The sequence below is a fragment of the Paroedura picta genome, chromosome 2 (genome assembly GCF_049243985.1).
Source record: "Paroedura picta isolate Pp20150507F chromosome 2, Ppicta_v3.0, whole genome shotgun sequence".
Taxonomy (NCBI): Eukaryota; Metazoa; Chordata; class Lepidosauria; order Squamata; family Gekkonidae; genus Paroedura; species Paroedura picta.
Genome location: NC_135370.1, coordinates 82,722,481 through 82,737,592, shown reverse-complemented (window position 1 = coordinate 82,737,592; position 15,112 = coordinate 82,722,481). Strand labels below are relative to the sequence as shown.

Genomic DNA, 15,112 nt, shown 5'->3' with positions numbered 1-15,112 from the left:
AATAAATAAAAACAAAGGTGCAGAAAGAATCTCCCTAAATCAAGTACAGGCAGCAGCATGGCAAATAAAGCTTGGTGCAACTAAGTAAAAATATACACTGGTGGGGTTTAAACTGGTAATATCAATCCAGAAAGAGATTTTGAAGTCATCATGGGTAGCTCAATTGAGTGGTTTAACTGGGAAGTGGAGGTAAAAAACAAAGCAAAAATTCCTTGCTGGGGATTATTAAAAGAGGGGCAGAAAATAGAAAACCTATTATCTAAAATTTTCAGTTTAAAAAAAAGTTGGGGGACCCAGAAAGAATTCATGAAGAAACTCATGCCATTGCCATTGTCTTCTCCCACAGCCAACACTTTCTTCCCCTCACCCTGACACTTTCTTGGCTCCAGCCAAATATTCCATAACAATGTTGCATATTTTAGTAATGTTTACCAGAGTCACTAGTCAACCCGACAATGGTGGCAACAAGGATCTCATGACATCACTAGATCTTTTTTCTTAATGATGCCAACGCTTGTTATTTATTTATTTATTTATTTATTTAATACTTAAATTTCTATACTGCCCCTCCTGGCTCTGCCGACTCAACCCTTTGAGAAGTGTCTCCATGGAAGCAACTGGTGGAAGAAGGGCTCTGCTGAGAGAAGCATTTAGAGAAATCAAAGAAAAAGTGGGGAGGATCTCTCTGTCTCACTCTTCTCCTTTGCTTACTATGTTTTCATCTCTATTCTTTATTTAAAATATATCACTAAAAGACTTCTGATTTTCTCCCACCGTAATAACTAGTAGCTGGTTATACAGTACCTTGTGTGTATAATGTGCTGATATTCCAAAGCCAAGTCCAATGAAACACATTATAAGTAGAATAGGAATTTTTGCTTCTTTCAAAACAGTTCGCAACAAGGCTGAAAAAAATATTACTTTTATTAATATTACTTTTATATAATACCAGGACAGATTCTGTGTAACTGAAAGTAACTGAAACTTTTTATTCCTCTGTTGAATACACTGTTGAATATCAAATGAACATATCTAAGGCACAAGGATACATTAACTATTAGCTCATTAGTGTAATTTCTCTTAGTTATATTTATTTAGAATGTTTGATCGACAAATATTCCACCTGTTATGTCTTTAATGAACTATGCAAGATGGAGAGGTAGCATACCTAAAACAGGCCCTTCTTCTGGCACTTCAACCAGCCATAAGCCACACTAGCCGGCATTGCTGGGAGGGGCGGGGTATAAATTTGAACTAAATTATTACTGTTTAGACTTGGCTGTCTGCTTTGGAGAGGGGACTCTGCAGCATTGTACCCCACTGAGGTTTAGGGATCACAGCCTCCAGGTTGGATTCTGGGGATCCCCCAGGCAAATCTTCAGGCAAAAGATATCCCTTCCCCTAGAGAAAATGGCTGCTTTGGAGGGTGGCATTGTACCCTTTTGAGGAATCACTACCTAATCTACTGTCAGGTGAGGTCTTTAAATGCTCCCCTGCACCTCCCTAGGAAGCTACTGGTGAAGCTTTCCATGATGATGATGATGACGACGACGACGATGATGATAGTGTTGGGCTGTGCAAAAAAACTGCAATAGGCTCTAGAAAACTATTGTTGATAAGAGCTGCTCGTATCTCACTAACTAGGCAGGGCACACCTGTGCCGGTCCGCTCCCATCTCTCCCTGCCTTTCAACTCTGCCATTGCTGCCCATCTCCAGATTATAAAGATCAGTTCCCCAGGTAAAAATGACTGCTTTGGAGTGTGGACCCGGAGCCACTGTACCCTTTTGAAGCCCCACCTCCAAACCTTACTTTCACTGTGCTCAGCTAGCACAATCTGTTGCTCGGCTGATGATGTCTGACCTTCTGAAACCTAAGGCCTACTGCTGGGAACTGCAGTTACTGTTCCTGTCTGCAAGTTCAAGTTGTTGCCTAACAAAATTGGAACACCTAGTTCCTCACAAAATCTCATTATCCACTTTCCTGTAAAACCTTTGTATTTGTTTGGGAGTTCAGCTAACTCCACTTGGAATTCTGGGCCTTTGATTTTATAGGACCTTCCTGGTAAATACAGCTTTTTATTTACCAGAACAGGCTTGAGCAAAGTCATTCAGCCCCTGTCTCTCTCCAGCCAGTTACTTGTTCCCCATTTAGTTACAGGTTCTAAATACACCTTATTGAAATCTTCCTGCACTTTCCAGACTTGCAGGACCATTGCTGATCTGTCAGTTTGTGCTTCCTGTGGCTCAGAGTCTGTCACTGGGGTTTATATAGTTGCCTCAGCCCTTTTCAGTCTTCTGACAGTTTGGGATGATGTTAGAGATTTTCCCTTCTCCAATTTTGGACAATAAGCTCTTATATGTCCCTCCTGCTGACAGTGGTAACACGCCCTGTCTATTTTGTGGGGAAGTGTCCCACTTCACAGGATTAGTGTTACATTTCTAGATTTTTCCTGAGGTGCCCTAAACTTTACTTTTCTTGATGGAAGATGGAAAACACAATCCACCCCAAGTCCCCCTCAGTCGCATGTAATAAAGTGGTGGCTTTAGCCACTTCTTTATTCCTCAGGAACCATCTGAATTGTGAGGGAACCTGCCTGTAGAGCTGTCCTAAACCTATTAGTTGTTTCAGATCTTCCAATTTTGTGACTTTACTCCCCTCAACCCATCTATTCAAGGCTCTATCTAAATGACAACCTAGCTGGGCATATGTTTCATCTGTCTTTCTTTTAATTTGCCTAGCAACAGCCAGAAGAGACAGCCATTAGACCTCTTGTGGCAATCATCCCCCAAAGTCTCGCCTCCCCTCCAGGACTCTGAACCAATTGCCTCCTGTTTTAAGAAGTAAGTTTGCCGGGATGGCACATATTTTATTATATGGAAAGATATTTATATACAGCGTTTCCAGTAACAAATTGTGCAATATGGCAAACATCACTAAACCTATATAAGGACAACCAACAGCCAACGTACTAAAAAAACTAAACAGCAAAGTTTAATGCACTAGTATAATAACAAAGGCATACAAAACTGAGCATAATCAGATTAGACCATTTTCTGTTCTTCACTCCAGAGATTGGTGTTCAAAGCTGTAAACCTGGAACTGAGAGCAAGTAACGTAGTAGCCAAATTTGCAAATGACACAATTATTCATGATGGCAAAAATCAAGGCCAACTATTAAGATTACCAAGAGGATCCTTACAATATGGCAAATGAAATTCAATATAGGATAAGCATATGGTAATGCATACTGCAACAAAAAAAAATCCCAATTTCACATATATGCTAATTGGATCTGAACGTGCTAAGACTGAAAAGGAAAGTGAGCTTGGGGTCTTAATAGATACTTAATGAAAGTGTCAGGAACACCACCCTGAACTATAGTGTATGCTGTAACCCTAGTCAATTTATTTATGGCTGATTGGAAAGATACACATTTTTTAATCATCCAGTATGTTTTTGGACACTAGGCTTGCTTATGTTTCACTGATGGCATTGCTATGATTTTCAGTTGTTAAACTATACTGCATGAATTTGTAGAATCAAAATCATCATATTATCCCTGTCCTAGTGATGTGGAATTGGTATATTTTCCCACTGTCCCAGTGATGCGGAATTGGCAAATTTGGACACGGTGATATATAGAGATGAAGGCTCTCTACAGGTCAGGCTATATTCAAACCTACATAATTTTCTTCCTTATGACAGTCACCACCCTGCACATCTGCATTAAAATTTACTTTACATTTCTTTTTTTACTAATTAAAGTCAGCAGAAATAAAAGTCATATCAGACAATGATCATGACTGTCTCTGGATAGTAGTTTTTGCCTCACACCCATATCAAAAGGAAATTATTACAATATTTTAGGACTCAAGATAGCAGTCCCTAATAATGAGAAAATCAGTATGCCACAATATTTATTTATTAGATTATTTTTATTATTTGCTTTTTTGCAATGGTTTAATGTTCAAGTGGAAAAACTGTTCCATGAGTGGGAGAGCACATGGGAGCCAATATACTATTGAGGAGTAGCTGATATAAAATTGCTAGCATTGTGGGTTAGTTAATTTCTAACTTTATCAAAATAACACATAACAAAATTGTTACTTATTTTATTGGGGTTTTATGTTTTGGGATTTTATCCTGTTAGCCGCCACAAGCAGAGTGGCGGGATATAAATGTAATAAACAAATGTAATAAACAAATAAACAAATTTAAAAAATCTATTCAGCATAATCAGGCAGGCTGCATAATTCTTTAATTTATTATACAAATTGTTCATAAAGTATAGGCTTGACACATTATTTTCTAAACAACCTTTCAGTAAGTACGGTAAGGAAATTACCCTAATGGATGAGTTCTCTGGGGGGAAAGGTTCACCATTCCCCTTGGTCATTTGGCCTTACTGACAACTCATCCTTATCATCAGCTGTGTTGGATATTCTAAGACCAAGGCTGCAAGAGACCTTCCCAGCAACAGCTGATATCCCTCTAATTTGAAAACACTTTAAAGGTTCTAGCCACACTATGTCCACCTCCAGTTCCTCATAAGGAGTCTGTATCAGACCTAGTATTAGGATTATTGTCTGAGGGCAATGCCTCTTCCCTGGAAAGTCTAGCCCTGTGTTTATGATCTGCCTTTGTGAGTCATGAAGGTCTAGGCTGGGAAGCATCTGACCCATAATCCTGGTGGGGAGGGGGGAAATGAAGATGCATGCCTGCCCTATTGCCCCCATACCTGAAGCCAGCTACCTGCCCTCTTGGCTGTAAAGGTAAAGGTATCCCCTGTGCAAGCACCGGGTCATGTCTGACGCTTGTGGTGACGCCCTCTAGCATTTTCATGGCAGACTCAATACGAGGTGGTTTACCAGTGCCTTCCCCAGTCATTACTGTTTACCCCCCAGCAAGCTGGGTACTCATTTTACCAACCTCGGAAGGATGGAAGGCTGAGTCAACCTTGAGCCAGCTGCTGGGATTGAACTCCCAGCCTCATGGACAGAGCTTCAGACTGCATGTCTGCTGCCTTACCACTCTGCGCCACAAGTATCTTGACTGTACCACCCCTCTAATAGAGTCCCAAATCACTGCTAGTAATTCTGGGGATAAGGAGCTTATCCAGTAGGCCTTATGTTCCCCTTTGAGAACAGCTCTTTTCTGACACAGCATCTGCAACCTCTGTCATCATTTTGTGTTCCTTCAATCCTTAAGCATACTCTTCCGATGAGGCAAGATGGTTGTTGTAGGTTCTTTTCGCATAAGGAGGCTAACATGTCACTGCCGATGTGGCTGTCTTTGTTGCACTACATGCCCTTAAAGTTTCAGCTCCGACCAGATGCAGGAGGACCCAAGAGAGCATGCCTGCTGGCCCTTCTAGTTCCAGATTTGACCAGACGTGGGATGGCTCCAGAGAGGGCACCTGCTGACCCCACTGATTCCCTGTTGCCCTCCAGAATGGGAGCTTCTAGGTATGTATCCAACAGAGAGCCAGTGCTGCAAGCAAAGTGGGGTTAAAACTTTTTATTTTATTTTTGTTTGGAAGAAAGAGGGGGAGAAAGACTACACAGAAAAAGTAATATAGAAAATTGTTAGAAAGTGAAACTAGAAATAAGTAAGGAAAACCTGCTAGCCTAGGCTGGTCCACCTAGTTGAGGCAGGATTTGCGAGATGCCCAGTACAGGAAAAAGAAAGAGGAAAAACCTGCCTCCTTGGGAGAAAAAATCATCCAAAGAAGTCTTCTACCTCAATGGGAGAATTATTTATTTTTTATTTGTTTTAATTTATATCCCACCATTCCCATGAATGGCTCATGGGTCACAAAAGTTCTCCCCAACAATACAGTAATAAAACAATTCCTACAAAACCACCCAGAGCTGTAAAGAATGGGCGGCATAAAAATCCCCCCCCCCCAATTTTTTTAAATTATATGTTCTGCTATCAGTGAAGACAGGTGTGCCGACACTAAACAGGTGATAACTGCTGCCTCCTGCTGCAGAATTTTTGACTCGATTCTCCACCATTGCTGGTTTATGAGACCTTTGGTGGTAGTACTGTTCATCCTGAAACAATATATAGATGCTGTAAGCTGTTCTGAAAGTGAAGTAGATTTATACATCATCCTGAGTTCTAGGAAGTTCATGTTATGAGATGGTATTCTAGTATTCCAGAATTTTTGAACACAGTGATACTGGAATCTATTGTTATTTGAAAGCTCTCCAGGACTGGGAACAGCTTACCTATGGCAAAACATTTTATTGTTGCCCACCATTTTATTCTTTAAAGATTGAAACCATGGGATGATAATAATAATATTATTAATTATACTTTTATACCACCGCTCCTAGCAAGCTGGCCTGCGGCGGCTTACAACAGATAAAATAATAAAATCAAGAACAATAGAAGTCCCCTCCCACCCCCCAATCCTCCCTCCAAAACCCTCCCCCCTTACCAAGCCCCCAGAAATTCTGCCATATGTGCCCAGAAGATGTCAACCTGAGTCAAAGGCACCAACAGATCAGAGGAGGGGCCAGATCTTCCTCAACCTGGCCCCAACCAAACACCTGGTGGAAGAGCTCTATCTTACAGGCCCTGTTGAACTAAAGAAGCTTCTGCAGGGCCCTACGCTGTTCTGGGAGCTCATTCCACCAGGCAGGGCCAGGACCAAGAAGGCCCTGGTTAAGGCCAGGCAAACCTCATCAGGGCCAGGGATCACTAGCCTATTTGTGACCACAAAGCGCAAAACTGCAGGGGGCATAGGGGGCCAAATGGTCCCTCATATACAATGGGCCCAGACTGCAGAGGGTCTTGAAGGTTAAAACCTTGAACTTGATCCAGTAAACAACTGAAAACCAATGCAGCTGCCTCAGCACTGGCTTGATATGAGTTCTCTAAGATGTTCCAGTGAGAACCCTAGCAGCTGCATTTTGTACCAGCTGAAGTTTCCAGGTCAAGATATTTGAGACAGAGATTCTGAAGAAACTGGAAATGCTTGCTTGCCCAAAGAATTGTGCCACTATGCCAGGAATACCAAGTCAGTCAATCTTGGAGAATATAGAAACCTCATGGGCCTTAATCAGCTACTCTCCTGTATAATAGAAGGACATTGCCTATGAGTGCATTCAAATACAGAATGATTTGAAAGGGAATGAGTTGACTCTAATGATAACTGTAAGAAAGAGGGTTAAGACCATGCACAAGGCGAAGAAAAGAGATATTTGATGCAGTGGGAGATTAGTATTAATTCAACTCTATGACCCTTATACTATATGTAAAGCACACAGCAGGTCTTAGAGTTTAATAACAAATAATTTGTCCCCAGTACCAATTGTCTCTTTTTATTTTGCAATTAAAGTAATTGATCAGGAAACTGTGATCTGATGAGGAGTGAAGGATGGAGTAGATGTCCTGGATGACTTTGCATCTGAATGGAGCCCTGTTGAACAGGTCTTCAAGATATGAATATTAATGAATGTCCCAGATCCCAGACTGACAACTAAGGACACCATTTGTGTGGTATTACTATTATTATTATTATTATTAGTTAGATTTATTTCCCACCACTCCCCGTAGGCTCATGGTGGGTGTCGAGAATGACTAGTTTGGGCAGCGCGGGGGGTCCGGAGAAGGAGTGTGCGGACAGGAGCGGAAACCTAAGAAAGGAAGATACAGAGGAAGAGATCCCGACAGACCCTCTTTGGATACGAAACTTACATAAAGGGATGTGGGGAATCAGTTCGCCAGGGGTGGGGGAAACGGTAGCACAGGGGCAGTCAGTACAAGCGGGAGAGCAAGGGAGAAACCCAGGGTGGGGCGGTGGCGGAGAGACGCGGAGTCCCGGAAGGGCGAGGTCCGCCTGAGAAGCCCGGAGGGTGGAGACAGGGGCTAGAGAGGCTACTTAAGGAAGCGTCAATGAGGAGACGGGGTTGTAGGCGTAGTGAAAGAACTACCCTGAACCCAGGAGCGGGAGAGAGAATACCGACTCCATTCTGAGACGCTGTTTCCTAACGATAAAGCCGTCTAGTCCCGGGTCTCCCTCACCGAACAACGTGGCAGACCCGAAGCGTGGCAAAGACCCGGCGGACCCTGACAGTGGGTCACAATAGTCTTATCCCCATTAAAATACCCATTAAAAGACTTTAAAACAATCCGAACATGGTGGAAGCTCTCATTATTCCCACCCCTGCTATCACAGCGGCAGGGAGGATGGGGAGGAGATCTAACTTACTAGGTCCGGGGGGGGGGGGAATGCTGACACTCATTCGCTGACCCTGGCCTCAACCAAAAACCTGGCGAAAGAGCTCCATCTTGCAGGCCCTGCAGAAAGCAGGTAAGTCCTGCAGGGCCCGCAGCTCACCCGGGAGCTCATTCCACCAGGTAGGGGCCAGGACCGAAATGGCCCTAGCCCTGGTAGAGGCCAGGTGCGCTTCTCTAGGGCCAGGAATGACCAGGAGATTCTCCACCACCAAGTGTAGAGCCCTGCAGGGGATATAGTGCGATAGGCGGTCCCTCAGGTATGTGAGTCCCAACCCGCGTATAGCCTTAAAGGTCAAAAACAGAACCTTGAACCTGATCCGGGCAGCCATTGGCAACCAATGCAGCTGCCTCAGCACAGTCTGGATATGGGCCCTCCAAGGTGTACCAGTGAGGACCCAAGCAGCTGCGTTTTGCACTAGCTGGAGTTCCCGGATCAGAGACAAGGGTAGGCCAGCGTAAAGCGAGTTCCAGAAATCTATTCTGGAGGTTACTGTTGCATGGATCACTGTAGCCAAATGGTCAGGGGCGCTAGTAGTCAGGCCTGGTGAAGATAGAAAAACGCCTGACCCGCTACTCTCTTGACCTGAGCCTCCATAGTCAGGGAGGCATCGATGGTCACCCCCAGATTCCTGGCCTGGGGCGCAATGGTGAGTTGTGCTCCTGTCAGGGTAGGTAAGCGCACTGCCTAGTCCTGCCCTCTGCCTTCCAGCCACAGGACCTCCATCTTGGAGGGGTTGAGTTTCAGGCGAATCTGCTCGAACCATTCAGTCACTGCTTCCAAACATCTGGCGAATGGTTTCAGGGGGGAGTCCGAGCGGCCGTCCATGAGGAGATAGAGCTGGGTGTCATCAGCGTACTGGTGGCAGCCCAGCCCAGAACTCCGTACCAGTTGGGCCAGAGGGCGCATAAAGATGTTAAATAACGTGGGGGAGAGGACTGCGCCCTGCGGTACCCCACAAGGGAGTCCATAGGGACGCGAGTACTCTTCCCCCACCGTAACCCTCTGGGTCTGGTTCTGGAGAAAGGAGCGTATCCAGCACATGGCTGTGCTCCGTATCCCCGTGCCGGCGAGGCGGTGGATCAGGAGGTCATGATCCACGATGTCAAAGGCTGCCGATAGGTCCAAAAGGACCAGCATCCAAAGGGGCGACCAACCCCATCTCCACCCCGTGGCCAGGACGGAAGCCCGACTGATATGGATCGAGTGTCGAAGTTTCCTCCAAGAATGCCAAGAGCTGGTCAGCCGCAGCCCTCTCCACCACCTTGCCCAGGAACACCAAATGCGATACTGGTCGGTAGTTGGCAGGGTCCTGCGGGTCCAGCGTTGATTTTTTTAGGAGAGGGCGGACCACTGCCTCCTTTAGCCGCTCAGGAAACAGGTAAATACCCAAGGAACAGATGCTAGGTTAAAGACAATAGACTTTAATCAATAATATTGTCTTTCAAACATGAAACTGAAGAAATGCCTGTGAAGTGCAGAAAGTAGGATGTGAAGACACGCAGGTAAGCAGCGGGGGACTGTGGCCATTGCTGGGGCCTCATCAGAAATGTCTGAACCTGCATCAATGATAGAAACTCTTTTTTCAGATATTCAGAAGGGGCATTACCTGAAGGAAAATGGTGCCCTTTGCAGGCTGTCTCAGTATGTCAGGAAAAGCTGTAAAGCAGTTTCCAGTCCTGAGCCTTGTTCTTCTGGACCGTTAGCCTCCTTCAGTGACACATGTGGGGAAGGGGAGAGGTTAGGCTGAAGACTTGCTATGACAGTTGTAAGTAGTCTGCTGTCCCCTCCATCTCCCTGGCCACAAACTGCTCTAACCACGCTTGCAGGCTGGATGAGATCATCTTCTCCATTTTAGCTTGCCAAATCCCAGTGATGAATTTATATGGCAAATTTAAAATTATCATGGAAATAAGTTAAATAACATCATCATATAATAGCTGCAAAGCAACTGACATTAATACCCCAGTAATGGAAAATAGGGTACGTGTGAGATATAGCAAAGCAACAAAACTCCCACTCTGCAGGAAGTAAAACCCTCTATGTTTCTCATAGTTTTACCTCAGAGGAAACCAGGAAAAGGCATCTATTTTGGACTGTGTGACATAGTTAGTTGGTTTGTCTGTAAAGAGAGAAGAACCTTCCAACCAAGATGAACCAAAGGTATCTTGGGTGGTCTAGGGAGAATGACAAATATGTTGTTCTTAGAGAAGGCAGTCTGTATAAGGAAACTGGGAAGGATAGATTGGATATGGAAGGGAAGGATGCTTGTGGGAGCAGAAGGGTTAATAGGGGATTAGGAGAATATTTGATTGTACTATAATTTTTAAAAACTTAATAGCTTGTGTTGTTAATTAAAAATTAAAGTTATATTTCAGCTATCTGAAGATCATTTGTTGAAGCCAAATGTGTTTTACAAGTTGACCCATCAATGCAGTAATTTCCCATAAATGATTCATGTAATTTCAATAATCTGTTTTGAATGTCTGTCTTCTTAAGGAGGAGTTTTTAAGCAGTATACTAAGAAAGCATGGTATATAAAATCCCAGCTGGCATAACTGTGGGTTTTCTTTGGAGTCATAACTATGGTCACTGTTCTGAATTGCCTCAAAATGTGCTTGTACTCGCAGAATATGAGTTTGAAGTTAGCAGATACTCTAAACTCTTTACATTTCCTTTCCCTAAATCCCCCATGGCCCCACCTCCATAGCCCCCCCCCCCAGGATGTCACTGGTTTCTCCCTAGGATGCCACTGGACTTCTGGACCAATTGCAGCCTCCTCCCCCCAGGGGGGGGAGGAGGGAATTAGGAAGTATATACCCCTAATTTCACATCCCTATGCATGTTTACTCAAAATCCCAGTGGCTCCTTGGACACGGCCATTCCAAAGGCAGGCCACAATGGAGAAAACGTGTATGGTGGCTGATGTTTTGATATTTGCAGCTTGGCATCTGCAGAAGCCCTTGCTGGCATGAGTGCACTCGTTATGGCAAAGCACAGGGAGAGAGGTGGTTCATCAAATAAAAGGGTCCAAGGCCATGAAGAGCATTGTTGTGATAGCCAGTACCTTAAACTGAGCCCTGTAATAGATGGTCAGCCAATGGAGTGTCTGCAGAATGGGACTAATATGCATGCCCCATCTAGCTCCAGCTAATAGCCAACCTCTGGACCAGATGGAGTTTCTATGTTGATTTTGAAGGGAGACCAATATACAGTGCAATACGTAGTCTAGATTTGGTGTTATTGTGGCTAGGTCACCTGTGACAAAATAAGAGGCCATTTTACAGCCTACGCTGAGTCAAGAGAAAGCCTTTTTTAACAGCTGCATTAATTTGCTTCTCCAGTAATAAAGATGGACATACTATTACTCAGCCTTTTCACACCTTTTGACTATGGAGGGGCTCCTGAAATAATTGTTTAGGCTTCAACAAGTTCCAGAAGTGGTGTCAGCTGGCCACATCTGGAAGGCTGTTACACATAGGAGTTCAAGTGGCCGTGGATTAGGAAGAGATAGAAAAATCGTACAAGTAAATGACTGGCTATGTCACTGGTGTTGTTAAAAATCTTTATACTTGCGAAGAAATACAGGTACCTGAGCATGAAAGTTCAGTTGAATGTATTTGGGTAAACATAAAAGGTATAGGAAATGAGAATGCTATTATTAAGGGGGTCTACTATAGGCCACCAAGCCAGTCAGAAGACTTGGATGAGATACTCTTAGACCAAATTACACAATTCTCAAAGAGGGGGAAAACGGTGGTCATGGGTGACTTCAATTACCTGGATATCTGTTGGAACACCAAGTCTACTAAAAAACAAGCTCCATTAATTTCTTAACTTGTCTTGCCAACAGCTTCATTTCCCAGAAAGCAGAAAGGGGAAACCAGGGGGTCTGCTATTTTAGACTTGATTCTCACCAATAGGGAAGAACTGGTAGATGAGGTGGAAGTAGTGGGCACACTTGGTAGTGGTGACCATGTGATTCTGTAGTTTACAATTGTGGGAAAGAGTGAACCTTTATGTATTTGGACGTATAGACTCAGTTCAGGAAAGCAGATTTTAACAGACTTAAAAGTATGTTGGGCAGAGTCCCATGGTCAGAAAGACTTAAAAAAACTCCAAGAGGGCTGGGAGTTTCTTAATAGTGAAATACTGAAGGCTCAATCACAAACAATTCCTTTGCGCGGAAAAGATGGAAGGAGCCTAAGGAAGCCAAGGTGGCTCCATAAACAGCTGTCAAATGATCTGAGGAATAAATAATAATAAGGAAAGCCTTATTACCAAGGATGAGTATAAACAAATAACCAATAATTGTAGGGAGAGGGTAAGAAAAGCTAAAGCTCAATATGAGCTTAGGCTAGCAAGAAATGCTAAACATAGCAAAAAAGAGTTTAGTTATATTTCAAGTGCCGCAAGGGAGTGGTGGGCTATAAATCTAATAATAATAATTTTAAAAAGTAAGAAAAAGACTAGGGACACTGCGAGGGCAAGAAAGTGAAATTATAACAGATGATGAAGAGAGGGATGAACTGCTTAACTCCTATTTCTCCTCAGTCTTCTCTATTAAGGGAAATAGTGCTCAGTGTTGCAAAAATGTATCACAACAGGGGGGGATGGGAATGGTGGCCTAGGATCACTGTGGGGGCAGTCCATAAACACCTGTTTTCTTTAAATGAAACAAAGTCTTCTGGGCCAGATGAATTGCATCCAAGGGTATTAAAAGAACAATACAAAGACAAACATCTTGTCTGAAAACTGAGAAAGAGCATCTACGGACTAAAACAGGCTGCAAGATGTTTGAATGAGAAACTTCATCAAATGCTAACCAAGGAAGAGTTTAAGCAGGGCAAAGCAGAACCATGCCTCTACTCAAGGTATAGAGACAACAAATGGACTTATTGTCAGGGTCCGCTGGATCCCTCCCACTGCCTTTCTCCACCACCTTGCCTCACTTGGATCCGCTGGGCCAGGAAGCACACTTTTGGGTGGGTTAGCAGGTCTCAGAATGGGAGTCTTTATTCTCTCTTTCTGTTGCTCCTTTTCTCTCTCTGGGCTCACAGTATCTTCTCCACTACTCCAGAGCCCCGCCTCCTCATTGACTCTGCTTTCCCCCATTAAGTACTCTTCCCTCCCTGGCCAGACCCACCTCCCGCGTTTACAAGTATTGCGCGTTCCCAGATAGCTTCCCGTGGTCACTTCCGGCCTCTGGGTTCCCTCTTGCAGACGGCGCTCTCCCTGGGATGGTCCTTTGTTCCTTCCTCAAAACCTCGTTCTCTGCCAGCTGCTCTGTATCGCCTCTCTTGCTGTGCTTTGTTGTCCTGCTGTTCAAGGTAAGCCTATTGCCTCAATGACCGTTTATGCACTAGGAATTTCACTGCCCCAGCTCCTGTGCAGGAGCACAAATCGGGGGCGGATGAGGTGCACCAGGCCAGATGCTCCCCCATGTGGGTGCAGGGAGAGGTGGGGCAACCTGCCATGACTAAAACTCCAGCCTGCAGCCCAGCATGAAACCTCCAGTGCATAAACAGTCAATGGGAGCAGGCATTGGTTTTCAAACCAACACCTATATTCTGATTTATGTGGATGATCTCCTTTTATGTTATGAAGCCAAGAAGGAGTGTGATGAAATAGTTCAACATCTGAATAAAGAAGTAGAAGTGAAAGAACTTGGAGACATCAAGTACTATCTTGGAATAAAAATAGAACGAAAAGAAGATGGAAGCTATCTTCTCAATCAGAAACAGAAAATCATACAATTTCTGGATTACATGAATATGAAATAACTTAAGTCAGCACCAACTCCTATGAAAACAAACTACCTGGATCAGAGAGGAATTAGTGAACTTTTGCCTGTTAACAAGCAATTGGAAAACTTCTGTACATAAGTACATTCACGGGTCGAGATATTGCGGCAGCTATTGGCTTATTATGCAGGAAGGTGGAATCACCAAGCAAGAGACTGGAATGCAGTCAAACAACTTGCAAAGTACCTGACTAACACTGCACATCTGAAACTGAAGTTACCAATGTGTGACAATCCCAGATTGGTGGGATACATGGATACAGACTGGGTAGGAGATACTAATGACAGAAAGTCAACAAGTGGACACTTATTCTACTATGGCAGCAGAGTGATCAGCTGGAGCATCAGGAAGCAAGAAAGTGTAGCTGTTTCCACAACTGAAGCTGAATATATATATGTAGCAGAAGCGTGTAGACCACTGAAATGGTTACTGCAACTAATGCAAGACTTTGGGATAGAGGAAGCCAAACCAGTGCAATGTTTTGAAGACAACCAAGGGTGCATAAAGCTTAAACTAATAGAGAAGATCAACTCAAGAACTAAACACATTGATGTGAAGCATCACCTTGTAAGGAACATGAATGAAGGTGGGCTTGTTGAGCTGGATTATTGTCCTACACTCCTTAGAGAAAAGTTTCAAAGTCTACATAAGAAAATTAACCTTGTGGACTTTGTACACTAGACCTTGAGAAGGGGTGTTGGAATAGACAATGTCTGGTGTACAAAGAAGAAGAGAAGACCCTGTAGGGGGCAGCAAGAAGACTGTTAAATAGAATAGTGAGGTCAGGACCTTCTCTCCTGTTAAGTGTCATTTTTTGTCTCCAGATTGCTATGTCACTTCCAATGACATACCATCATCATCTGCGTTAACAGGCAGGCTCAAGGAGGACTGAGGAAGGAGAGACATGAGACAGTTTAAAGAGGAAGTTGGCATGCAGGCAATTAAAGTGGTTTGTTCCCTAGCTTGTGGCCAACACCATTAAAGCAGAAGGGGGAAGGTCACAGACCCCTCCAGAGCTCCTGTGGAGCTCTGGGGATTCACAGCCCCTTGGTTGGGAA

General features: G+C 44.0%; 1 protein-coding gene across 2 annotated transcripts in view; it reads right to left on the bottom strand.

Moving 5' to 3' along the window:
* The window catches only part of LOC143829830 (solute carrier family 9 member C1-like), a 188,666-nt gene that overhangs the window by 168,279 nt on the left and 5,275 nt on the right, over positions 1-15,112 (bottom strand). For both annotated transcript variants that reach the window (XM_077321296.1, XM_077321297.1), the window contains one exon: positions 805-905. In XM_077321296.1, the coding sequence (XP_077177411.1) occupies positions 805-905 (101 nt within the window). The remainder of the gene's footprint in view (positions 1-804; positions 906-15,112) is intronic.